The 26,853-nt window shown below is 36.0% G+C and overlaps 1 protein-coding gene across 2 annotated transcripts; it reads left to right on the plus strand.

The window, feature by feature from the left end:
• Positions 1 to 90: 90 nt before the first annotated feature.
• Positions 91 to 26,490, plus strand: SENP2 (SUMO specific peptidase 2). Of its 2 annotated transcripts, none has more exons than XM_087964880.1 (17): positions 91 to 886; positions 1,852 to 1,907; positions 3,482 to 3,591; positions 4,310 to 4,385; positions 5,316 to 5,391; positions 7,178 to 7,338; positions 9,673 to 9,772; positions 10,319 to 10,386; positions 14,833 to 14,878; positions 17,097 to 17,157; positions 19,639 to 19,803; positions 20,093 to 20,224; positions 21,065 to 21,268; positions 21,366 to 21,445; positions 21,672 to 21,756; positions 23,727 to 23,822; positions 25,603 to 26,490. In XM_087964880.1, exons 1-17 carry the CDS (start codon positions 864 to 866, stop codon positions 25,663 to 25,665), a joined length of 1,602 nt encoding a protein of 533 aa, XP_087821006.1. In that variant the 5' UTR covers positions 91 to 863; the 3' UTR covers positions 25,666 to 26,490. The 2 variants fall into 2 exon arrangements, with proteins under 2 accessions (XP_087821006.1, XP_087821005.1); XM_087964879.1 differs by having other exon boundaries at positions 91 to 222.
• Positions 26,491 to 26,853: the final 363 nt, after the last annotated feature.

Genomic DNA, 26,853 nt, shown 5'->3' on the forward strand with positions numbered 1-26,853 from the left:
AGAACGCTTTGAAAACGGCCTCTCTTCATCACGGTGATGAGGGAAGGGCTTTCATTATTTAGTACGCGCTGTCTGTGACGTATTTCCGGCCTGGCCGTGGAGGCTGAGGCCTATGTACAAGTGGTTCTGTGAGACTCTGCGTTCTTGGGTATCGTCCCCTTCCTCTTGTCGCCGGGATGTGGAGCCTTCGTTACCTCGACCGCGGAAGAGACGGTATCGCAGGTGAGAGCACGAAACCCATCTCGGGGCTGTAGTAGTAGGCTAGTCTGGGCAATCGGAAAGCTTCCCGGAAAGAGGAGGTGAAGGCAAAATATTTCCGTGATGCCGCCCCGAAAATGGTACAGACTTCGGCGTGAGTCGAGAGAGACTCAACGGATGCGGGGAAGGACCTGAACACCTGCATGAGAGCGCGAGCTGGAGTTAAAATGGGCGTCACATCAGCTCCCTTCAGCCTTGACTTCCAGGGTCTTCCCTTTCTCTCGACTAACATTCGCTTTTCCTTCATATCTTTGATTTGCACTTATTAATTTTTATCCCGCCTTTGTTAAATGTATAATTAATTCAAGGTGGCGAAAATACCTAATACACCTTTCCCCTCCAAAGTCACCCAGCTGGCTTTGATGCCTGAGGCGGGACTAACTACACCTGCCAGTCTCCCCGGCTTCTAGCCTGATGCCTTAACCACTAGACCAAAGTGGCTCTCCCATCCTTATAGATTCCCTCTTCGGGGATGGATTCACAGAATTGGAAAATTGTGGCTGGATGATGAAGTCCCCAAACAGAGGGTCTGGTAGCACCTTTTTTCAGCTAATAAAATTTTATTAAAAGGCGTACAGTTTATAAGCTGCAACTCACTTCATCAAATGCATAGAGTTACTGAACCGAGGTAAGATTGGGACGAGGTTGTGTGGGGAGGAGGAAGGAAAGACATTGTGTTTATGTGGATGCAGAATGGCCTCATCCCTGTGGAACATTTCACCACCAGACAATTGCTCCCATCATTTTGGCCTCCTGGAAGGGTATTAAAACTTGGCTTGGGGCACTCATCACTGGAGGTAGTTAACTGGGGTAAGAGGACTTCTTCCTCTGTTGTCTCTTAATTTGGGGTTTTATATAGCTTTTAAAATTTTAATCGGCAAGTTTTAATATTTGTTTATTCATTTGTTTTAATGTATTCATATTCATTTGTTTTAATATATTCATTTGTTCATTTATTTAGAAGATTTATATGACACTCTGACTCTGGGTGACTTACAAGTAGTAAAAAAACCCAATATTAGAAGGATAACAACTATAACTCCCAATCCCCTTGGTGACAATCAAATGGAGCCATTTGATGGGCTGCGTCCCATTCTGGGTTTCCCAGGCCAATTGGCAAAACCAGGTTTTTAGGGCTTTGCAAAAGAGTGTCAAAATGGGGGCCAGCCTAATCTCTGCGGGGATGATATTCCAAAGAAAGGGAGCCACACGGAGAAGTATATTGTATCTATTTTTCTAATTTGTTTTATAATCTGTAAGCTACCCAGAATTAATTTATAGGGAAATGGGCAGCATAAAAATTAAATGAATGAATGAGAGAAAAATTAGAGCAGTTCAACTCCCAGGATATTATTGTTGATTTCAGAGCAAATATTTTGGAAAAAGTTATTTTAATGTGATTTAAACATGCATACAATTCTTTTGCTGCAGAGTATTAATGAATTAATTTTTATGAATATCACAGATCATATAATGTGTCAGTTATTAATGTAGAAAATTTAAAAAATAATATTAGCATTTAATTTATAGTTATGTGAACCAGTTCTTTTGTCAGAACTACTGTTCATTAAACATAATTTTTTTTCTCCTTAGTTCTCAGTCCTGTGTAGAAGAGCCTGACCAGGAGCAAGCAAAAAGACAAAAACTTGGTAATATCTACTTTCTGTGGCGGTTTGTCATGACTGAATATAACTTCATAAATATTTGAAAGGATTTTATTCTTTTTCACAAAGTTTAACATCTATTTCAAAAGCAAATCGTAATAATTAGCAATTAGGAAAATGTTTTGAACTAAAAGGAATAATGTTCAACTCATTAAACTTAGTGCTGCCCAATCATCTTAGAATGTTTCACAGTCAAAACAATGCTGTTTCAAACTGAATGTTTGGAACAGTGCTGTAACACTTTTGGAAATGTGTAACCAGTTTTGAACTTGAAACAACTAATTTATTAACCTCTAAAGCCACGGGTAATAGAAGCTACTTTGTTGCATGTAAAAAACATCCTATGATATAGAATCATAGGAAATTGGTGCATAATTTAATTAGAACAAAAAGCAAATTTATTAAAATTAATGCCCATATGGGGAGGTTGTCTTATCCGGTATATGGAAACAGAATAAAGGGAGTAAAGTATTGAATTAGTGTAAAGCAGGGGGGTCAAACTGATGTTGTTACATCATCGTCATGTGACGTATCCCAATTTTTCCCCCTTTGCTAAACCAGGCGTGGGCATGGCCAGTGCGTGATGCATCTGGCCCGTGGGGCGCAAGTTTCACAGCCCTGCTGTAAAGTAATATAATAAAAAAGGCACCTAATGAAGAACACTAGATTGGAAGTGTAAAATTGGTGCAAGTAGAAATATTTTAAGAAAAATTAGGAAAAGGAAAAGACAAGCCTGTTCTAAAACAGGCAAGTATCTGCTTGTCCAAATCCTCACTGAAGGATTTTAACAATAAGCAGCAGCATCCATTTCTCATAATTTAATTTTATAATGAATTTTTGAAGATTCCCACAGTTAGGATATCTTTTCTATAACAGCAGGTGAGGTGGTTCTAATAAAAAAAGATAATCACTTCAATGTTTTGAATCATTTTGGGAATCTGGTGTTATATACATGAATGAATAAATAAAATGAATATCATATTTGAACCAAGATCACCTTGAGTGATCTCTACTAATATAAAATAAAAACTTTTCCCTTAAATCTTAGTTCTTTCAATAGATTGTAGAATGTTAGAATAAAAGAACAGGAGGAAAATTTACTTTAATAAATATATCTCTTAAGCCAATACAATGTTATAAATAGGAAAGTGCTAAATGCTGTCATAGCAAATACATCCTTCCAGTACAATAAGACAAGTCAACGACATCACCCTATATGTGTTTTTTGGGTCTCAAAGTTTGTTTTGATCTATCACAGGGCTCCCCAAACTTGGCAACTTTAAGACTTGTGGACTTCAATTCCTAGAATTCCTCAGCCAGCATAGCAGCATAGTTGCCAAGTTTGGAGATTTCTGATCTATCACATGAATTTTGACAAAGTAAGAATAACATTTGGAACAAAATTCATGTTGTATAAATTTTATTCCAGATGTTATTTTTACATTTGCCAGAGTTGAATCAAATGAACTCAGGAGTCCTTTCATTTATAAATAGGATGTTGTTTTGCTTTGAAGGTCAGCATTTCTGACTATAATCTTAATACTTTTAACTTTTTCCAGATATTTTTGGTCTACTAACTCAAGGACTTGCCAGTCTGATTAAGATACCATCCCATTTAACAGCTAAATATCTTCAAGTTGGAGATCAATATGCTGAAACTACAAAAGAGGTTTGTGTGCCTTTTGAGAAGATAAAAATAAAGTGAAAGTATTTTGTTTGCAAATTAAATCCTTAGGTTTGTGATCTTTTGTCTTCTGGAATAGTAACATGATTAAATTAAACAGAGAATGGAATATATCATTTCCAGAAGTTGGAAGCTATTCAAGCTAACATATATATTTTCTCCAGTTCTCCCCAGTAAAAATAGTTGGGCTGAGAAATAGAGGCCCAAGTCACCAAGTGAACTTCTGTATTTGGGAATTGATGTCAGCCTTGTGTCCTTAGTCTTAGTGTTACTATCTTAACTATCTCTGCCTTATTTCACAAGCAGCAAAGTAAACTCTGAGCAAGGATAACTTTTTCGGTTTTCTCTTCTTCAGAAAGAAACAAAGCAAGCAAGTGCTCTTCTTGCTGGTCCTTAAGAGCTGCTGAATGAATGCATGAGAAATAAGCGCTAGTGAGTGGGAAAAAGCTTTCATTGTTAAGAGTTGAACAGGAAAGTAACATTCTTTCAAATGTAATGCCATGCTCTTTTAGAGCTTTTTGGTGGCAGCTCAGAGTAGTGGTCTACATTTTTAGGCAAAGCAAGTCTGTTACTCTTCTAGAGATCTTAAAGGGAAAACTCCCATGAATGGCACCTATATAGTTTAAGATCACCAAGCTTTTGTGGCTGAGGGCCTTTGTTTATTTGACATAACTGGCGTAATACTAATGCAAATATTTTCAAGTTTCTTTCAAATGCTTCTGATGCCTTGGCTGACAAGCAGATGCAACCTAACTCTGAGATGCAGTTGTGTAACTTTGGTAAGTCAATAGATAATGTGGTTATATTTCAGATCCAGTTATTCTAATGTATGGGTGTCAAACTCGATTTCATTGAGGGCTGCATCAGGGTTGTGTTTGATCTTGGGGAGGATGGGTGTGGCCAGCTCAACATCACTCATATCGGGGGCGCCTGTGGTGGACCAAGTGGTCTGCTAGAAAAAACGGGCTCCCGAGCTCCATTTTCAGCTGCAACGCAGCCCTCCCGAGCTCCGTTTTCGCTGGCAGAGGCCCCATGGGCCAATCCTCCACTGTTTCCAGGGTGGCTTCCCAGGCCAGATCTAAGCATCTTGCGGGCCAGATCCGGCCCCCGGGTCTTGACCCTGTTCTAATGGGTATATTCATTTTCCTTTACAATAGTTGTAATTATTTTTGTGTTTGGTGAAGTACTTAACTCTTATATGGCATATTATAAATTGAAAAAATATTGATTTTTGATTCTGATTAAGAAGAAGCTCATGTTATAATTCCTTTAAATTAGTGTATGCTATTGACTTTACTTGCACTAAGATGTAATTTACTCTTATACATGGCATTCCATTGCTTATAGGTATTGGGTCCACACTGAATGTTCTTAGCTAGTTATGGGCACTTCTTTTACCACTTCCTTCCCTAATGTGCTTTGTATATATTGAGCTTTTCCAGGTCTTTCATGCTGTAATATGTATCTCTTGTTTGTGTTTAGATCAGTTGATGAAAAGTGTTCTAGAATGCTGCAGTTTCCTTATAAGTCAATTGTTGGCAGACTCAGTGGATTGCATCATATAACCATTCCTAGCCAATACATTTGCCCATGTCAAAGAGTTTTGATATGTCTTTGATATGACAGACTTGAATAGAGCCATGTAAGATCAAAATGATGATTGTTGTCTATGGAATTAGTTGCAATGAATCATACTATCTTTTCCATAGATAAAAAAGCAAGTTATGGTACCTGTATTCATCCAGATGTAGCATCTGACTCTCGTATTCCTGTGACTTATATGAGGTAAAACTTTTTATTTTCTCTGGTGGCCAACAGAGAATGAAATTCTAAGAACGCATGGCCATTACAGTACTCCCCTTTGAAGTTTTTTCTCTGTCTACTCTAACATAAATAATTAGTTGTTGAACCTGGCATTGTACAAAAATATGGCATATTACAAAATACAGAATAACAGTTGGAAGGGACCTTGAAGGTCTTCTAGTCCAACTCATGGAGGAGACCTTATATCGTCCCAGACAAATGGCTATCTCTTAAAAACATTCCATAATGGAGCACCCATAACTTCTAAAGGTGCTGTTTCATTAAATAATTGTTTTTAGTCACAGGAAATTTGTCCTTAATTCTAGATTGGTTCTCTGTTTATTAAGCTTCCATCCATTACTCCTTGTCTTGCCCTCAGTGACTTTGGATAATTGGTTTATCCCCCTCCTCTCTGTGATAGCCTCTTAAATATTGGAAGACTGCTACCATGTCACCCCTACTACTTCTCTTCGTCAAATTAGATATTCCTAGTTCCTGCAACTGTTTATGATACAGTTTAACCTGTACTCCCCTAATCATCTTTGTTGCTGTTCTCTGCACTCTTTCTAGAATCTCAAGATCTTTTGTATTGTTATGCCCAATACTTGACTCAGTATTCCAAATATGGACTTACCAGTGCCATTGGTATATTGTCAATAATATACTGGTGCCATTGGTATATTACTAATAATATACTAGTATATTATTTATTTCATTCCTGAAATTAGTATTGCAGTTTAGAAAACATTTTCTAACCAGCTACCTAAAATTTCCATTGGGATTGAAGTAATCTCAAGCATTTTGCACTCATTGCTCTGCAAACTTGTTCTAATTTAATGTTGAAAGTGTGATGATTGTTTTAAAAATGAGAAGAAAAATAGACTTTTCCTAATATATAGACCTTTATGCAGGTGAATGTTTAATTTATTAAGTAGAACTTTGAGGAATAAAAATAGACTTCATTGTGAGTAATCATTTCAGAAGACTTCACTAAGTTTCAAAATGCAGTGTTTTGTTTGTACACACACACATGCACACAGATATATTGAATGTATTCATTACGTTTATTATTATTAAAAGAATATACATATATACACATATACATATATACATACTTACATAAACACACTTATCTATCTGTATCTATCTACACACAAACACACAAACACACCAACAACTCTGATGGTTTGGGTTGAGAGTAAGTAATCGGCCTAAAGACCCCTCCACTGGCTTTCATGGCCAAGGCAGACTTGAACTCACAGTCTCCTGCTTTCTAGCCTGGTGCCTTAACCACCAAGTGACCAATCTGGCTTTATCCTCATCCTCAATTTAGGATGCAAGGTGAATTAATGCATACTCTTGCAAAATATTCTTTGTTGGGCATTCTATATGAGACACAAACCTGCCTTACAAGGAGTTTTCATTTATGGATGTAGATTAAATACTACAGAAAAAAAAATTTCTAAATTGTATAGAGTTCAACATCAACTCTATACATTTGGCCATCAAACATTATGTGAACTTAGAAAAAAAATTGAATAATCGGGAAATGTGTGAAAGGGGAACTATAATTAATTAGGTTTTCTCTGACATTTTTAATGTGCAAAATAACAGTAGCTTGAATCATTGTGACTGAAATAATATAAATAGGAGTAATTCTTCTTTAGCAATCCTCAAATATATGCCTTTTTCAAAATGACATATTATCCAAATAGAAATGCAAATGTCAGCAGTGTATTTATAACTTGATATTATTTTTTTCTACCAGAGATGACTTTAGTTTCAAAAACATTAATAAGAAAACTCATAATGTGCTTCAAGAGGATTTGCGTCCATGGAGGCATATTACTCGCAGACATTCATTAGAAGCTTCTGCTTTAGAGACTGGAAGGTATCTAAGGAAACCTCATTATACCGTGGAAGAGGCAAGTCTGCAGCTATATAAACTTGTATTTTAAACCATCTTTTATAGCAGATACATTGCTACAAAATATTTGAATATGGTGCTTGATTCAATGATGTGAAAGCAGTTTCTTTCAGGCAGAATGTATATTAAATTGATTGAGCTATATTAGAAGAAGAATATATGTAATACTTATCCCATGAAGAATTTTGATTGAAGTCAAGACACTTCCACCTCCTGTTCAAACAAACTAATACCTTACCATGACAAAGTACTTTGTACTTTCTTTTTGTTGCCTTTAGCCTCTCACTTTTGTAAGTGTGATTTTGGGCCATTCATTTTTGTAACTGATTGTGTGTGTATGGGGGTGTATGGTGTATGTTTCAAGTGGCTCAGTTATCTGGATATTTGAGAGAAGCTGCTGACATTCTGTTCATGTCTAATAGTGAATAATTACATTGGCAGTATTAATACTAGGGTGCTTATTTAAGGAAATAGTCCAATTTCATCTTTTACATGTGTGCTTTTTTGTATACATATGTGCACAAATATACCAATGCAGGTATACCCCTCCTTCCCAGGGCCCAGGACATTCTAATTAATGCAGTTGACTGATATTCTGCAGATTCAATAAAAGAGCAGAAGTAATTCAGCCCCAATGCCTTTATCAGCACAAGCTTGAATTTGACATCATACCCATATCAAATTCAATTTCTCATTGTCCATTAACATCAGTCCAGATATCTCTTTGCCTGCTTAATTTCGTAGAGATCTTTGCACAGGGTCAGTAGCTGGAGAGAGGCTGCTTAGAGATAATCCTGTCTGAGGGTCTGGTTGCCTCTATGTTCCAGAAATTAAAATGGGACTCAACATATATGTCCTCCAGATTTCTAGGAAGACCCCAAAGAGTGTCTGAAACCACTGCAGATCCATAAGGCTTCTAAAGTGAACCTTCTGAACAAGTCTTTCCTCCTTGCTGAATCTGGTGGCTCTACTTAACTCACCATCAGGAGAAAGTAAAGATCATTAGAAAGTCCAATCCTACCTCATCTGCTACAGGAAAAAGGCTAGATCTAATGGGTAGCTAGTATGGTAGGCTGGCCAGTGATAAGATAGTCGTGGCTGTCAAGAAAATTTTGAGCTTTCTTCAAATCCAGGAGGAGATTAAAACTGCCAGTATCAATAGTCTGACATAATCCATAAACACTCCTACACTAAGATCAAACAGTTTGGGAAAAGATACTGTCATGTAGTTGGGGAAACAGTAGAACTGCAGCAACCTCAGTCTGCCTCTTTGGCAGTCCTAACTAACATCACATCTGCTAAACCTGTAGAATAGTGTTTATTGCAATGCCAAAGGTCTTCGGATATATGGCAATTGGGACTGATGCCAAGTACAGAACTTTACTGAAGGAATCTCAGTGTCATGCCCCTGTTGGAGACTGACTCTGAGGGAGAGGAGGAACAGCTGACAGGGAGTGGAAGTGTGGCTCTGGAGGTTGTGGAGAAGGCTGGGGAAGGGCAGAGGCCAGCTGGGCAGTCAGAGGAAGACCCAGGCCCATCCCCTCTCCATCCTAGGGCACGCAGGGAGGAGAGGATAAGGGAGAGATGGGAATGGTGTGGTCTACAGGGGAGGAAAGAGCCTTGATCCTCTCTATGGGCTGCAGCTGTGAGAACTGGTTAAAAGGACAGACATGCGTATGGGCCAGTGGTGGAAATAAAGTGTGGAAATATCTCTAGCTTGTTGTTCCTTTCTGAGTTTGGCATCTTTCCCAGTGTGTGTTCCGATATCTGTGGACGTCTTCAAGCCCTTATCTTGCCTGGTTTCCTTAATTGTTTCAGTGTGGTTTGTGTTGTTTTTACTTTTTATAATTTATAAGCATTTTTAGTTTAAACGGCATTTTCTCCTTTCCGTAATAGTTTGTGGGGGAGTTTTTTGTCCCCAGTCAAGGATATTTGGAGCTTTGAAGCAAAGTGAAGGAATAAAAGGGGCTTCATCTGTTTTTGGGACTTTGTTTATTTTGTATCCCACCCTGGGTCATCATACTCAGGAAGGAGGACCTTTTGTTCATCCAACTAAATCTCAGAAACACATGCTGGTTTGCAGCCCCATCCACAATCATGTCTTGTGCGTGGAGATTTCAATCAAAAACATGAGCTTGAGGCTGGAGGGTCTAGCAATCCAGTTGTCTGGTTCCTGCATTGACATTGGTGGGTAGGAAGTAGATAAAACGATTTCCCTGTTTTATAGAATGAAATCTCAAGCATAGTACCAAAGGGCACACTTAAAATATGAATTTTAAGTGTTAAGTTTATTATACTCTTAAACACAATAGTAATAACTGTTTTATCCTAGGGAGTTCAGAGACTGGAGCAAGAGAAATACAAAGAACTACTGAAGCAAGAAAAAGAAAAGAGTCTTAAAATTCACCCTTCTGGTGCAGTAGCAAAATACCATAAGTAAGTTCTTCCAGAAAAATAACATTTAAAGTGAGGCAATGAAATAAACTGGAAAAGCAATTGGAATTTTGCAGGCTGGATATTGTGATTAGAAATACCATCCTAAAGTATATGATATATTAGTTTTGGTTGTATTCATATTCCACTCTAAGTTTAAATCATGATTTAATGAATTAGAATGTCCACTAGGGGTCCTGTTTTACCATTTCACTTCACTCTTCATACATGTGATAAAACAAGTCAGGATCATATTTAACCTGTTTCTAGAAATGATATCTGAACTGCAGATAATGTGTTTCTAAGCTAAATTTAAAGCTGTTGTAAATTCAGACTTGTTTGCAATTATTACATGTGATATTAACCAGTTAAAATGTGAAATATTTGTTACCTATATAAACATTTTTATCTTTGAAATCTATGGAATATCTACCGTATAAGCCTATTAATGATTAAATTCCACTATTAAATATGTTGATATACAATATGTTGTCAAAACTTTTTCCTTAACAAAACATTACTTGTTCTTTCAAATGCATTGAATAAAAGTGTCCAAGATTATGCCACTGGATCCTTAAAGTTTGATCTCATCCCTTCATCTGAAATGCCAAGAAATGGTAAGTAATAATAGTGAAAAAATGTTTATAGAAGCAAAATAAGTTACAATGTAAGTGGGATATTAAATGAAGGATTGGAATCTTTCTGAAAATATATACCGTATTTATCGGCGTATAACACGCACAGGCGTATAACACGCATCTTCATTTTAAGAGGGAAATTTCAGGAAAAAAAATTAAATTTCTAAATAAAAACTTTGAAGCAAAATAAGGGTAGCTCAGAACTTTTTTTTTATTAATATTATTACCACTTATAAGGTAAATCAGTGGTCCCCAACCTTTTTGTACCAGGGACCGGTTTCAAGCAGAAAATTTTGCAAGGACCGGGGGAGAGAGAGAAGGAGGCTTCGCTCTCTCGCTGCTCCACCATCCAAGGAAGAAACTGCTTCAAAGAGCGGGGGGGGCTTTTCCTGTCGCGCGCAGCTATTCCGACGCGCCGTTTCACCCCCACTCCCACCCCCGGGCGCTTCAATCCACAGTGTCCCATTCTGCCTGCCTGCCTGCCTGCCTTAGTTTCTGGTTGTTTGGGAGCAGCTTCGGCTGAGAATAATAACTATTCGCCTCTTTTACTCAGCCGAAGCTGTTCCGATTCAACCATTAACGAAGGCAGGCAGGCAGGCAGAACGGAGCACTGCGGGCGGGCGGACGGGGTGGGGTGGGGAGAAACGGGCGCTTCAGGAAGCTGGCGACAGGAAAGCCCCCCGCTCTTTGAAGCAGTTTCTTCCTGTGCTGGTGGAGGAGCGAGAGAGCGACTGAGAGAGCTGACCCAGAGAGAAGGACAGGCTTGGTTGCTTCCTCCCTCCCCTTCTTTCATTTGTGTCCTTGATCCCGATCCCAGCAGCATTCACTGAAGGCTTCTTAACATTATATCGGCGTATAACACGCATACATCATTTGCCCCCTATTTTCAGGGGGAAAAAAGTGCGTGTTATACGCCGATAAATACGGTAGTTACTATAAGTGAAAAAATAGATTAAAGTATAATAAAATACTGATCATGTGTACCCCTGGCCAAAATATAATTGCAAGATGAGTGGCATATTTACCTTTGTACTTTAGTTATCAGTATTTTTTTTTAAAAAAAAATTGTAATCTTGTCTTGATATTTCATGCTGGTAAACATTTGATATGTTATATAATTCAGGGTCCATCACTTGCCCTTGTTAGTTTATAAAAATGATCTCCAGTTGTATCTGTAACCCTTCTACAGTATTTTCCCTCTTAAACTTCTCTCACAAGCCTTGCAGTAAGCATTTACTTTCATTGCGATAATTGAGTAGATTAAGAAGAGTATCTTAAAGTTATCTGTCCAGTGGATTGAGATAAACTATTCAATGGAGATAACATTAATTACCTAGTTCAAATGATCTCAACACCTCGTCTAAATTAACTTATTAGTTTTTTTTAATGCTATCTTTTCTTCAAGAACTTCTTCATTCTTTATTTTTTTCACACAATTGTTACCAAATGAATAAGACACGATTGAAAGGCAGTGTCTTGCCCAGCCATTTAGTGAGGATTTAAACCCATAACCAGAAGCTTAAATACTACCTCACACTGGTATCTAAATTTTCCATTTCTACATCTAAAATGACTTCTGTCATCTTAACTATCCCTCTTAACTTAATCACAAGGCAGATTCAGTTTGGAAGAGGTGTTTTGGAAAGCATGAGTGTGGATCCAGCATCTTTCTGCAACTTGTTAAGAGCTACATTTTTTTCAGGATTGAATAGTTGCTAGGAGGGAGGTGCTTTCATATATTTCAATACATTTTCCAAATCAAATCAAATCAAAACATTGCCTAACTCTACTGCATTATAATAGTATCAAGCATCATATAAACTTTCTAAAACAGAAATATATCCTTCAAGTCAAGCTCAATTCCCAATAATTTCATAGACACAACCATGCAGTTTCCCTAGTAAAAATACATGTGGCTTGACATTGCCTCCTTTGGGGTTTCTTTTTCACTTTGAATCTGGCCTGCAGTTCTCATTGATTCTAGTACTGTAGGGGAATAGCTTTGAAGTTTATTACATGTTCATTTCGAAAGAACAAGAAAAGGGGTATATTAATTTTTATTTGAAGTAGGCAAGATGATTCTTATATTGCTGCCTGTAGACATCGCTTTTGATTCTCAGCAGGTTTGTGCTTCATCTGATTTTTTTTTTTATTCCTTTAATTTAAAAAAAAAGCAAAAGTTAATGGCAACACAGGTAGTTCTCAACCTACAATCATTCATTCAATTACGGTGGTGCTGAATGAATGGTGGTTATGAACAGTCCTTGGAATTCCAGCCATTCCAGCACCCTACGATCATATGATGGTGATCTGGGCACTTGGCCATAGATTCGCACTTATGACTGGTGTTCACAAATCACCATTTGCAATCTTCCCTGCTATCCTCACACCAGCCACTGACACACCCCTGGTGCATCTTCCCTGACTCATGCCATACCTCTAATGTAGCCAACCTGGGCTGCAGCTCACACACACCTAAGGATACTTAGCTATATCTAAGCTAGATAAACTAGTGGAAAAGATGCTCATTAGTTTGCTTTTTCATGAGACCTGGTATGAAGATAGGATTGGGCCAGGAGCAGGGAGACGCAGTTTCTAATCCTCCCTGAAAAGGGAAGCTCACTTCCGTCAAGTGTTGGAAGTATAACCAGATTCCAGGTACTTATCGTATGTGGTAGACTTGTATGAAAGCAAGAAAATACATACATGGCTGGAAAAGATGATCAAGCAATATACAGATCTGAAACCAGAAATATTTTTGTTGGGTATAATGCTGGAGGGCTATGATAAAGGGACTGTATACCTAGTTTTGCATGTATTGACAGCAGAGAGGATTGTATTTATACAATATTGGAAAAATGAGAACATTCCATCAGATGAGGATGTAATTCAGAAAATCTTGGACTGTGCAGTGATGGATAGATTGACATTAAAAAGAAAGGACAAAGGGGGTACAGAATATTACTCAGCATGGGATAGATTTTATGAGTGGTTAGAGATAAGAGATAGAAATAAGATGAAGAAAGATTATTGCTATGTATGAACTAAATATAAAGATGGTTTATAACTACAATATAACAATAGGATTACAAATAAGCTAACATAAAGATAAATTTAGTTAAAATTATTCTGTTGCACCATTTCTATTGTTATTAGTATATATGTTACTATTTTTTTTTTCTGTAAATGATATGCCCTGACAATACACTGTATTCAAAATGTTTATGAAAAGAAAGAAAGAAAGAAAGGAAGGAAGGAAGGAAGGAAGGAAGGAAGGAAGGAAGGAAGGAAAGAAAGAAAGAAAGAAAGAAAGAAAGAAAGAAAGAAAGAAAGAAAGAAAGAAAGAAAGAAAGAAAGAAAGAAAGAAAGAAAAGCTCCTGGGTGACATTGAGCCAGTTATTCCCTCTCAATCTAACCTATTTTACAGGGTGGAGGTTGTAAGAAACAATAAGAGGAGGGTGCATTATATATACTACTCTTCATCTCTTAGACAAAAAACAAGTTATAAATCAAATGAAATAAAAAAGTGGAAGTTTTTGCTGTTGACCATATTTGTCATTCTAATGTGTTGTCAAAATTTAAAATAGCTCCCCAAAATTACTTCATTTTTGGAATAAAATATTTTAATTAAATATTTGAAAAGTTTTATTTGCAAAAATATATTAATGTCTAGGTAATCCTGATTATTTAAGTAAGTTTCTGTTTTGGTAAATACTTTTTTCCCTAAAATATATTATTTCAATTTCTTGATAATATTTTGTAGGAAGGGAGCTGTCCAAGTATATGTTGGCTAAAAATTAAAAGGAATCTGGTGGGACCTTTTCAAATGAATTTAATTGAAAATCATAAGCTTCAGTAAATTTTGTTTCATTTAAAGTTGTGTAGTTCACAAAGGTATATGGCTTTAAATAAAATGTGTTAGTCTGAAATGTGTAACAGTGCCTTTTGATTTTTAGTACTATTTTAAATATATATAATTTAATTCTGAACAATTTTTAATATTAAAATACATCTGCCATACAAGTTTATGCACTTTTATATGTGTGTATCTATATATCAGAAACCATTATCAAAAAAGAACTAAAAAGGCCTATGAAATGTCACTACGAATGTAATTGATCTCTCATTTATAGATAACAATTATTCTCTCTTATATGCACAAATTGAACTCACATTCATTTTAGCCGAAGCAGCAGAAAAAGAAAAAAAAAACAATATAATTATAATTGCTTCCTATTTGTAGGGAATGAGTTACTGGTTTGCATCAATAACTGAATTCTTTAAAAAAGCTTTCTTTTCTAGGCTAATTACTAAGAACTGAAAGAATACATCTGTAAAATGTGTGAGACAACCAATGCTGCTTTAAAATATTACCAGTGTGTAGGGAAGGCAACTGAGTTATGTTTATTATATCCTTTCTTTAAGGAATCAAGAACTTCGGTCACTTGGGCTCTAAAAATGATATCAGCAAGTAAGTGAAAGTTCATTGATTTATAATTTGTGGTGTTAAGAGAAGATTGGAACCTAGGAAATATTTGCATCAGGTTTCATTTTTCTACTTTTCTTAGGAGTAGTGCCCTTTAGCATCAAGTGTCATAAGTGGAAGAACAAAGCTCTCATATCTAAATAGTTATGTGCTACTGTGAGCATTTATTCTATATATCATATTTTGGCATCTATCTGTGCCATGAGCCATGAGCATTTGTGCTATAGATAGAGACATTATGGTTCAGGGTGAAGTACATTTGAAATTGGATGTTACATATTTACAAAACATAAAATTTGGAGAGACAAATTAAAATGAAAAGCTCTTTGATATTTTTCTATATTTTGAAAATATAGTGGATGTAGTATAATTTTAAACATTTCATTTGATAATACTGTTCTGGAACTTTTCCAATGAAACACACAGTAATTAGATGTTTGTAAACTCTAGAGCTATCCTGTAGTACTGTGACTTAACATTGAGACCTGAGCTTTACTGGGTTCTGTTAATAGATAGATTGTGATTAAACAAAAAGCACAAAAACAATGTTCTGTGTTACAACTTTCGTGAACACGTTATTAGGAAAAATTAAAGTTTAGATTAAATAACTGGGGGCACTTTCTTTAGGAGCATTGATTCTACCTAACATTTTCGGTCCCTGATAATCAGACCTGCACATGAGCATGCAAATATTTATTTTGGCTTAATCTTTCTTACAAAATTGCTTTAACCTATTGATATTTTTGGGCCCTCTTGCATGAACTGTTTGCTTCTGATTATGCCATGAAGTTCTGTTGGATTAAGTCCAGAGCTTTGTTTCATCCATTTCAAAATACAGAATTTTTCTACTTTAGCCATTCTATTATAAATGTACTTGCTCTGTTTAGGATCATTGTTGTGTGGCTTGAGCCCAATTCATTTAAAATTCAACTCACAGGCAGATACCCTGACATCCTTAGTAGAATTGGCTAGTAAATTATATTGTTCCCTCAATTAATCCATTGTTCCCTCAATGAGAGCAAGGTCTCTGGATCCTGAGGCTACAAAGCAGCTGCAAACCATACCATTTCCACTGCTATGCTCCAGAGCTAGTTAACTTCTTTTGTTGGACTGCAAGGTTTGATTCTGTCCTATTACCATGTTTCACTTTAATGCATAAAACTTCCATTTTCAACTGATTCAATGACATTGCAGAATCAATTTTTCATTGCAAAACTCCTTTTTCAAACTTAAGATGGGCATGGATGTGCTTTTTGATAGTGATGATTTTCCTCCTTGTAAACATTACTTTTGTTCTTCAAAGAAAAACCAGAAAATCCAGTTGGCTCTTGAAAAAGCACCTTTGGATTACTTTTGTTCAGTGGTTTGTGTATGATAAATTTATGACTGCTGACATCAGGTTACAGAGGAATGACCTGTAGATCCTTTGCTGTTACTCTGGCATTCTTTGCAGCCTTTTGGAATACTGTATGCCTTGCTCTTGTGGTGAATTTTGTTGGACACCTGTTATTGGAAATTCATCACAGTGTGTTTTCTCCATTTTTATATTTTGCTATCTGACCATTGATGGTAACTTTGTAAACCTCCCATTCTGATGAGCATTGACAACTATTTTTCAAATTCTGTGAGTCTCTCTGGATCAAGACATCATTCACTTCCATAAACCTGTGTCATGAAAAGCAGGCACAAAGAAAATGAGTATTGGCATATAGTGTGTTTGGTAGATCATGACATGGAATTATTGTGTTTTGGTTCTTAACCAGAATCTCTTCTAGTTAAAAATATAGATAGTCTAGAATAGATGAAGGTCTCACCTCATTAATAGAGCCTAGTGTTGTAGGATCATAGATAATTCTAACATGTCAGCAGGCTTTCTCTCATCACTGTACTACTTAACATGTTTACAGATTTTAAATATTTAACCAAACTTCAAATTCTAGATCCTTTTTATAAAGTTGTAGTGATTTTCTAATACTTGGGCAATAACATTTTTGTGTAAAAGGATGAGCCACTGAACAATGTGTAATTTAGTTCTGCTTCATTCTTTATATTCCACTATAATTGACATTCATAGGATTATTCTGTAGGACAACATTAGCTTAGCAGATATGAAATGCTTGTAAAATTCTTTCTGATGATAAAAGTGTTTCTTTCTACTTTTGTAATACTCCCAGTAATATCTTTGTCTGTATGTTTCTATCAGATCAATAACAATAGCAAAAAGAATAACAGAACATGAAAAGGTATTCGAACAGAAAAAAGAGGTGAGATGCACTCTTTATTGTCACACTTTTATCTTTTTTTTCTTTTAAATTTTATTAATAATTACTTTGGAATTCAATTAAATTTGTAACCAACATAATCTCATTAAAATAATTACAAGAAATGAAATACATTACAATTATGTTGGTTAAAATGCCATCATTAATTTTCAAGCACCATTCAAGCTACCCTTCTGAAAATTTTCAACCAAGTATTTTTCTTGCATTTCAGAATCTTAACTTTTCCTTTTCAACCCTTTTCCTAACAATAATAATAATGAGCTTGCAGTCTCAAATCTCCTCTGTCAGAATGCCTCTGGGTTTTCTCAGCGTGGGCCTGTCTTCTGCTTTATGATAGTGACTTGATAAATCCTGCTGCCATTGCCTTCTAAAGTAGCCTCATCTGGTATCCTAGTCCCTATCCCTGATGTGTCAGAAAGAGAGGGCTATCACACCCTGTGCTGTGGTAAATATACAAAAAACAAGCACTTTTCTCCCTCCTTGGGAAATAAAACAATGTCACCAGAAATTTAAAAAATCAAACTTATTTAAAAATGTGAAGAATCCTTCCTAATTTTAAATATTAAAACTTTGAGAAAGACAAATTACAGAGCTCTCAAATCACAATGATACTACTGAGAATTTAAGTAAAAAGGAACTATTCTCCTCAAAATCCAGCACCTTAGACAAATTCCAAGATGCCAGTGGTCTGCTGTATAATTGGACGAGATAAAAGTTAATTTCCAAATTAAAGTTAGAGGATAGAGAGGATGGAACAAGGAAAAAATTCAAGAGGGCCCTAGCTTGATTTATTTAGTTAGAAGAGAGAGAGAGAGAGAGAATCTCTGTTAAGCTTTTAAGATTCTATTATTATACCCTATAATGGTAGAGTTCCATTTTAAAAAAAAATTCTTTAAATCATTATGGCCACCTACTTGAACAGATTCTGGTCCACTTACAAAATCTGAAAAACAGTTTAAAACATAAGGACAAATCAGGCTAAGACAACCATAACAGCAACAAAAAACTACAACAAGGCTTCCACAAACATGTTAACCCTAGGTCTTAAAACTCTTCAGGAAAGAGGCCACTGTCCATATCTCTAAGGGAGATGCTGTTCCAGAAGGCAGAGTCTGTGATAGAGATGTCATACACTTTCCCAGTCCTGAAAGATCACAATATTTCATAGATCGGGCCTGTAGCACACTCTTTATCTCAAAGATAGGCTGGGATAATCTCAGGGAGGGAGGGATTATTGTTTAAAATCTCTTAGCCACGTTTGAGTAACTTCTGTGAATATTCTCTTCTTGAACAATTTGTCAATCTTAATAAATTAAGATTTAAATACTTGGCATAATGTTATAGTAAGTATATGTTTACTTCTAAGGAACATCATGGAGTCTGAGAACTTGTTTAGTTCTGACAAGTAAAATTGTTAGATGCCAAGTTTTTGTTTTATCTCCAATACAACAGGTTAATATTGTAATATACACTGTACTAATAGTTAGAGTGTTTTCCTGTTTTTCATGTAGAAGTATATTGATTAAAATGAAATTATCTTATACGGACATGGATAATCTGCATTGTTAAATGTATAATGTAGAGTAAAAACCAGAATGATGGTTGTATTTTTTTAATGACTTGCTGAAATTGTTTAGATTTTTTGTAACTGATCTATAAGTGTATTTTTTTAGGATTCCATTCCAAACCAGCTGGAATTGTACAGTCAGGAACCATTCTAGGAAATTAGTTGTATAGGTTCAGGGTGGTTTAAAATGTGTGTTGCCGAAAGGTGGGGGAGAAAAGGAAACAAATAGGAGATTATAACTCAGTGACATGAATTTCATTAATTGCAGGTATAAGATTTAAGTTCAGTCCCTGATGAATTCCCGTTCCACATCAGTTCAGATATGATGTGGACAATCATGACTAAGACTCTAGAACTTTACTGTTGGAATAGATAATACTGGACTTGGTAAACAGTCTGTTATGAGGTAGTTTCCTATGTTCAACTCTGCTAAAACCTTCCATGCTGTTAACTGCAGTGCTAAAGAAGCAGTTGCAAGCTCCTAACCTGAACATTTTATTATGTGTCAGGTAGCCGGGCATATTCCAAGAGTGAGAAAAGGAAAGAATAAACCCTTCAATTTTTTTTCTTCCTTGAAAGTTTGCTCATGCTACAAGGGAAAAACCAAGCCTTTTTTATCCCATGTCTCAACCTCAGGGAACCACAAACTCATTACTTTTCCCTTTCCTTTTTTAAAGTTTACCATAGTTTATAAGCCAAAAGAGTTCACTGTGGGGAAAAATACACAGTGTCTCAACTGAATGATCCTTTTTTTTCTACCAGTTTGATTGGAAAGGGATTTCCTTGTTTGTTGTTTTATAAAGAAGCTTTTGATGGGATTCTTTTGTTTCTTGAAGGATTCCTTTCCATGAACAATTCAATTTGATTTTGCAGTTTCCCCCCCATTTTCTTTACAGAGGTCAGTGCAGCCATTGATGGGAAATGATCTATCAGAAGAAGTATCACTTAGATTAAGCTTGGTCCAGAAAGAATTGTCGTGCAGAAGACATTCTCTGGCTGAAATAAGAGAAAAGTATCGGAGTTTGGAAAAAGCTACAGAGTGCTTCCCTGAGTTTACAAAGGTAAGACTAAGTTTACCTGAAATTAGCTCCAGATATGTTCTGCCTTTATTGTTCCCAGTATAGAGATGTAACTTATTTCAAGAAATAGTCATTCAAATTAGATTATACTAAAACTGTTATTTTCAGTATAAAGTATGCGAGAAATAAGATATTTGTATTCACCTTTTTCTTTACAAGATAAAACAAACTGAATATGTTGTTTCTACCCTTGCTTCACTTCCTCAAAATGAGCAAGTTTAGTTTTAAAATTAACTGTTTATGACCTTCATAGTATAAAATGTTCTTCCAGGATATGGAAAAAGAGATAACAAATGCTCTGAGCTATGGTCAGGATGATGAAATTTTGACTAGCGCCTTCAAGCTGAATATTACACGAAGAGACATTCAAACGTTAAGAAACCAGCAGTGGCTGAATGATGTGGTAAAATAATTTTTCTCATTAATAGCTAAAGTTTCATTAGTCCTTTGATGTAGAAATCACTGTAATGCGCTATCGCAGGGTTGGAAAGCTTCTGACCTAGTGGCCTAAATTGCCCATCAGACCAGTATATCTGGCTTGCAAAATGTTGAGTGAGGTCATCTCAGTCCCCTTCTGCTTTTGCCGTAATTTCCCTAATAAGAGAAAGATGGAAAGGCAGCACAGTGCCACTTCATCTGCTTCAGGACAGTTTGTCCACTGTGCATCTTCTTCCTAAATAAGGAAAATGTGATCGTTTTTTAAGCTTCTTTCATCATACCTTATTCAGGGTAGGTGGGAACTGGAACTGCCCTCTGGACTGGATTACTTCCCTTTTTTACCTTACTGAATTGTAACTTCCTGACCCCTTTGTATGTCTTACAGGAAGTTCTCATTTAGTAACCACAATCAAAATCATCTGATTTAACTTCAGTCATTATGTGAAGCAGTTAAGTCGAACCACAGCTTTGCTTCTGATTTTACATCAGTTTTTTTTACAGGCCTGTGAAGGTCATAAATGTGAGGATTGGTTACTTTTTCTTACTGTAGAATTGCAAATGATCGATATACAAGGCAGTCATTAAATGAGGACTGTCTGTGCACTATTTCAAGCGTACTAATAAAAACCAATTCTCAGGGCTATTTTTCAAGAATAGAAATATTCCAATAAAGGCTTTGTGGGAATATCTGTAAAAATAGCCCTGAGAATTAATAGCGTTTTATTAGTACATTTGAAGTAGTAGATATATGTATATGTATGTGTGCATTTCCTTCTCTTCTCTTCTCTCTTCTCTTTGATTATAGGTCATTAATTTCTATATGAATCTTTTGGTTGAGAGAAATAAAATGCCGGGATTTCCAGTACTTTATGCGTTCAGTACTTTCTTCTATTCCAAACTAAGTTCTATGGGTTATAATGCAGTAAAAAGATGGACCAAAGAAGTTGACTTATTCCAGCATGACATAATCTTGGTGCCTATTCATATCAGACTACATTGGGCATTAGTGGTAAATACATTTTGGCTTTTCTGAAATTCTTTGGGTGATGAGGATATAATGTGATGGTTGCCTGCCAGATTCTACTAAAATCTTCACTTTGTTGTAGGTTATAGATTTGAGGAGAAAAACTATCAAATATTTTGATTCAATGGGACAAAATGGCACCAGGATCTGCATGAGATTGTTGTAAGTAGATGTCTAGTGGTACAAAAATATCCCTTTTTACTTTTTCTATTAGATTGATAGAATAAACCATTACTTCTCTTGACTGCTGTAAACTTGGTGTGGATATTTTTTCTCTCTTTTTATGTATTAAAAATGCACCATGCAAAACTTTATTACCTCTAAAGAGTGATGATCTTAATCCTTAAGGGAAAATGTTATCACTGTTTGTTATGATTTTATTGAACAGACAATATCTGCAAGAGGAAAGTAAAGCAAAGAAAAACCTGGATATTAATATTTCGTCTTGGACACTTTACAGTATGAAGCCTCATGTATGTGCAACTTTTTTTTTTCATTTCTAGTGTGGATCTCAAGTTCTAAACTTCTAAAACGGTAGTTTCAGCAAGATTCAAGTATTCATTTAGGAATAAATATTTAGTCTTCACACAGACACAATTTCCCTTCTATACTGATTTCATTACTTGAGTTGTGGCTTCTTCAAGCCACAGCTTCCTTATTGCATATGAAATAGGTCTGTGGTTTAAAAAACAACTCATAATTAAAGCACTTCAGAGACATCGGAAGATGTGTTGGGTAAGAGAAGGTGTTCAGGGCTGATTTACTAAATCATAGATTTTTAACTAGGATTATTATATCTAGACTGGATTTAAGTGCAAAATATAGATGCAGTGAAGTTCTATTTAAATGGATATTTGTGTAGTTTCTGAATATCCAGCATAAACCTACAGTTGTTTATCAAAAATAAAATATCTTGTATTAGGTGATTCTAAAACACGGGTGTCAAACTTGATCACGTGACGTGACGTATCGCAATGTTTTTTGCCTTTACGGAGCCGGAGTGGGTGTGGCCTGCACGTGATGCATCCTGCCACGGGCCACCAGTTTAACAGGCCTTTTCTAAAACATCAAGTGATATTCCAGTCATTGGTGATGCGGGGAGAGATCCCACCTTCAGTTCATACTGTGTTGGGTGTTGCAGGGTTTGATTCACTGACCAGCAACATTTACACAAAGTTGCTGGGTGAGCTCATCTGTCACCATGGGTTGAGGTGTCATCAGTACTCTGAGGATTCCCAATTATTCATCTCTGCCTCTGACAAATTAAGTGTTTCTGTGCACATTTTATCTCGTTGCGTGGAAGCTATGAGAGCCTGGATGGGTAAAAAAGACTTCAACCGAACTCTGGAAAGACTGAGTGGCTTGGGATTTGGGCGGTGCCAGTTCCAGGTTTATTCTATTTTTGCTGCTGGATTCTGTGTGTAATCTCGTAGTCTTCCTCGAATTAGGACTGGCTGAGCCAGGGGGAGGAATTAAAAGAGGGATCAGCTTAGAGTTGTTACATAGCCACAAGTGCACTAACCCCCTTCAAATTCCATTGATCCTCATCTAACTCTAACCAGGTGCTGTTTCCTGGTGCATAAGCTTTTAGCAAAAAAATCAGTTAATCTGAACCTTCAGATGCAGATGTGGTTTTACAGACCTGATAGCCTTTGCACAACTTCATATTATCATATTGTTCCAAGATTGGAGGCTCTACTCACAATCACTCATGCGCTAGTCACCTCCCAATTGGATTGCTGTAATGCCCTTGAGAGTATCCAGAAACTTCAGCTGGTGCAAAATGCAGCAGTGCGGGGCAGTTATATGTATCTCTAGAGCAATACAAGTTACACCTCTGCTCCATGTGCTGCATTAGTTACCAATTTGTTTCTGGCTCCAACTAAAGGTGCTGGTTTTGACTTTTAAAGTCTTACATGGCATGGGTTGGGTTTTCTGAGGGACTGTCTCTCCCTGAATATTCCACCAGATTTCAGCAGAAGAAGCGTGCTTATGGGTCCTGTATGGGAGCTGCATTTGGTGAGTGCCACTTGCTTTATGGAAATTCCCCTCCCCCCTCAAATGAACTGGCTCTATCCCTGATTTCCCAGAAGTCCCTCAAACTGTGGTTATGCCATCAGGCCTGGAGATCCCAGAAGACTAATGAAATATTGAAGTGGCTCCATGGTTGTTAAAATCTGTTGATCTCTCTGAGACATGGGTTTTTCATTTTTTAAAATAATTGTTTTTATATATTAATTGTTTTAGGAGGAATTTTCTGTTTCTTAAAGTACAGGTTGTTACCTAAATTTTCTGAAATTGAGCAATCAATTTAGATGCCTGTTTAGTTGATGATCGATTATAGAATTGCTATACTATAATCTCTTAGGTTTCAGTGATCTCTAATTTAAATAAAACAAAAAGTTAATAGGCTTTCCTATATATTCTTTTTTTTCAATCTTAGGAAATTCCGCAGCAATTAAATGGCAGTGACTGTGGAATGTTTACTTGCAAGTTTGCAGACTTTGTCTCTAGGGATAAACCCATTGCATTTACACAGGTGAGTTGAAATACTTTAAGAAACAATTTTCATGCTGCTCTCTCTTGAGATAGGTATTTATTTGTTATTAGTGCTGTGGTGGAAACAGTAGGCTGATTATTATTATCTCATCGAATAAGATGCTCAAGCTTGGTATTGTTAATTACTTTCAAGCATTTTTAGATGATACTAATTGTCTGGATTCATCTTTGGATTAGTTTTTAGACAGAAATTATTTTGGTTTCCCTTAGGTAAGAAGGAGATGTCAAATATCACCTAGTTGGCTCATTTGGATTTCACTAAACTTTTGATACCAGTAAACATAATAACCTGAATTAGCTATTAGGTTTTTTTAAAATCTGTTGCAATCATGGAACTTTTGCCGACTTACAATCTTAATAAAATGTAATTTTATATAACAAGAGTAATTAAACATGAATAATATGATAAAACAAACAATTAAAAAGCAGTAAAATAATAGATGACATCTGTAAGTCTTAAAAAGTACTGTTTTAATAATTTCCTGAAGCCAAACAAAGTGGAAACTGATCAGATTTAAGACAGCAGGCTATTCCATAGCATTCAGCACCACCACATAAAAACAGTGGCCTCCTAGTCTGTCAGAAAAGGGAGACCGTTAATAGATTTTCTTGGAAGCTTTGTATTCAGCAAGTTGAAATTGAGTGGAGAATCCTCTTGAGACTTTGTAGGCTCTAAAGGTGAAATGAGCACTTTGAATTGCATACAAGAATTAATTGGAAGCCAATTAAGGTCCCAAAGCACAAATGTAACGTGTTCATGTTGGCAAGTACCTACTAAACACTGTGCTGCTGGTCATGTTATTGGTATGTAGATGATATTAACTGTTTTACTTAATCTGAGAGGGCAGTAGGTGATCTACATTGAGCAAGTTAACAGATTAGGTGAGGGCTAAAAACTAAAGTTTACTTTTTGTCACAAGGAGACAGTAATCTAAAGGTGATTACTTTGCCTAGATGACTGAGTGGTGGTTAATCTATTCTGGCAGTGGGAGAAGTTAAATTTCCTCCAAAATTCAAATGTGCAACTTGGATTATTCCTGGATTTATGCTATCACTGAAGGCACAAGTTGCCTCAGTGATTAGAAGCTCCAAGTTATCAGCTTTGGTTAATTTACCAGTTGCAGCCTATATCTGAATATGGGGAGGGGGGGGGACCATTTTCTAGTTGGATTATTGAAATGTGTTGTATATAAGGGTACCTCCTGAAAAAAGTTTGGGATCTTCAGAGGCTAGAATAGGCATTAGATATTGGCCTCATATTTTAACCGGTATTTATTGATACAATCATGAGGTGTACCTTAATAATTGCACTGGCTTCCAGTCTTTTCCAGCCCTATGCAAATATGAGGCCAATATCTAATTTCTGTCTCTTACCTAGTGTCTACCTAGAGTGAATGAACATCAGGGAGAGCTTTCTAAGCTAGGTTATACCTTCAGTGAATGCACTCTTCAAAGGAGCCTTGCTTAGTGCCCATATTTCAACAGTTAGCAAATAATGTATCTTTTTCTAGATACTTAACACAAGAAATTGTAGACTTAGATTTATGTCAAATAGCTATTTTCTGTCTGTTGTGTTCTATATCCTAGGGTGGGAATCTCATTTTTAATGTTTTATCATAGTTTGGCTTTTATGTACATGTATGTTTTGTCAGTTACTGAAATAAATTTGTTATTAAGGAAAGTAAAAATAAAATGGACAGTATATTTGCTAAATGGAAGTATGTAAGTATCAAATATGTTAACACAATTTCTTTTTGCAGTTTCACATGCCTTATTATCGAAAAAAAATGGTATGGGAGATTCTTCATCAGCAGTTGCTATGATGCCAGACCGCTGTTATGATTCATGTGCTATAAAACACCATCCAGTTATACAGTTGACTTGTACCCATTTAAAGGAAAAGGTTTGAAATACCCTCTTCTGGCTAAGTTCCATTTCAGAGATGGGAGTTATCCAGAAGTATAGTAGAAGCTTTTCATTGAAGCTTTCTTTCTTGAAGTTTTCTTTCCAAGGAAAAACATATGGCAGCAGGCAGGAATAAAAAAAGTATTTTTAAGTAGACTAATGCTGAGTTTTTGGATGAATACGACCTATGTGACATATAAAAAAGAAATATACATATATTGCGATTTTCCAAAGAATGCCAGGTTGTCTATGGTTTCAATGCCCTGATTGGATTCAAACTTAGTACTGCTTATAAGTAATGCAATTGTAATTGTAGCTGATTTTATCCCATTAATTTTAACTGATCTACTCAAACCAAAATACAATTAGGACTCGCCCTTTGATTATAAGCAAAAAACATGCTTTTTGAGCTTTATTTTTGAAGTTTTATTGTATACTTCTGTTGGGACATTTGGTCTGGAATCTACGACTGTATTTTGCAAGCAGTGAAAGGAGTGTGCTTACCCATAGTATGTTCCTGAGTTTATATTTTCATATAACTGGATCTTAGTGATGCTGAAAAATGGAAAATTCTGTTTGATTTGTAACAAATCCATTGTAAAAATCCTAGGTGGGAATTATTCTTTATTTAAAAATTAAACTGTTGTATGAGACTATTTATTTGTATTCTTGAATGTGTTGGATATATGTTGGAATTTCAAGATAGTTTAACTAAAATGGAAATAAACATCTAGTAAAAATGATATAATTGATGTGACTTTCATTACCTTTTCTGTTTAGAACTGAAATAACTATTTTTCAACTGTGTTATTATATTCTGCAATGTAATATGGATGAGGAATAGCAAAATTAATGATTTTCTGTTCCACAATGACAATCTTAATTCCTTCGTTACTGTCAAGATTTTTAGGCACAATGTTAGGCTACTCACTTTAGAGCTGAGGCAGAGAAAAACAAGCATTCTTATGCCACATAAAGGAAGCTTTCTTTTAACAAACAGCCTATCGTGGAATTATGCTATAACATATAATTGCGGGCCCGTTATTTACTGTTTTCAGAGCCTAATCACAGCAAACTTTTTGTAAAGTAATAAACCATAATTATTG

This window comes from Notechis scutatus, chromosome 4 (genome assembly GCF_049901735.1).
Source record: "Notechis scutatus isolate UNSWTSFEM ecotype Mainland chromosome 4, rNotScu1.2, whole genome shotgun sequence".
In the NCBI taxonomy this organism is placed as follows: Eukaryota; Metazoa; Chordata; class Lepidosauria; order Squamata; family Elapidae; genus Notechis; species Notechis scutatus.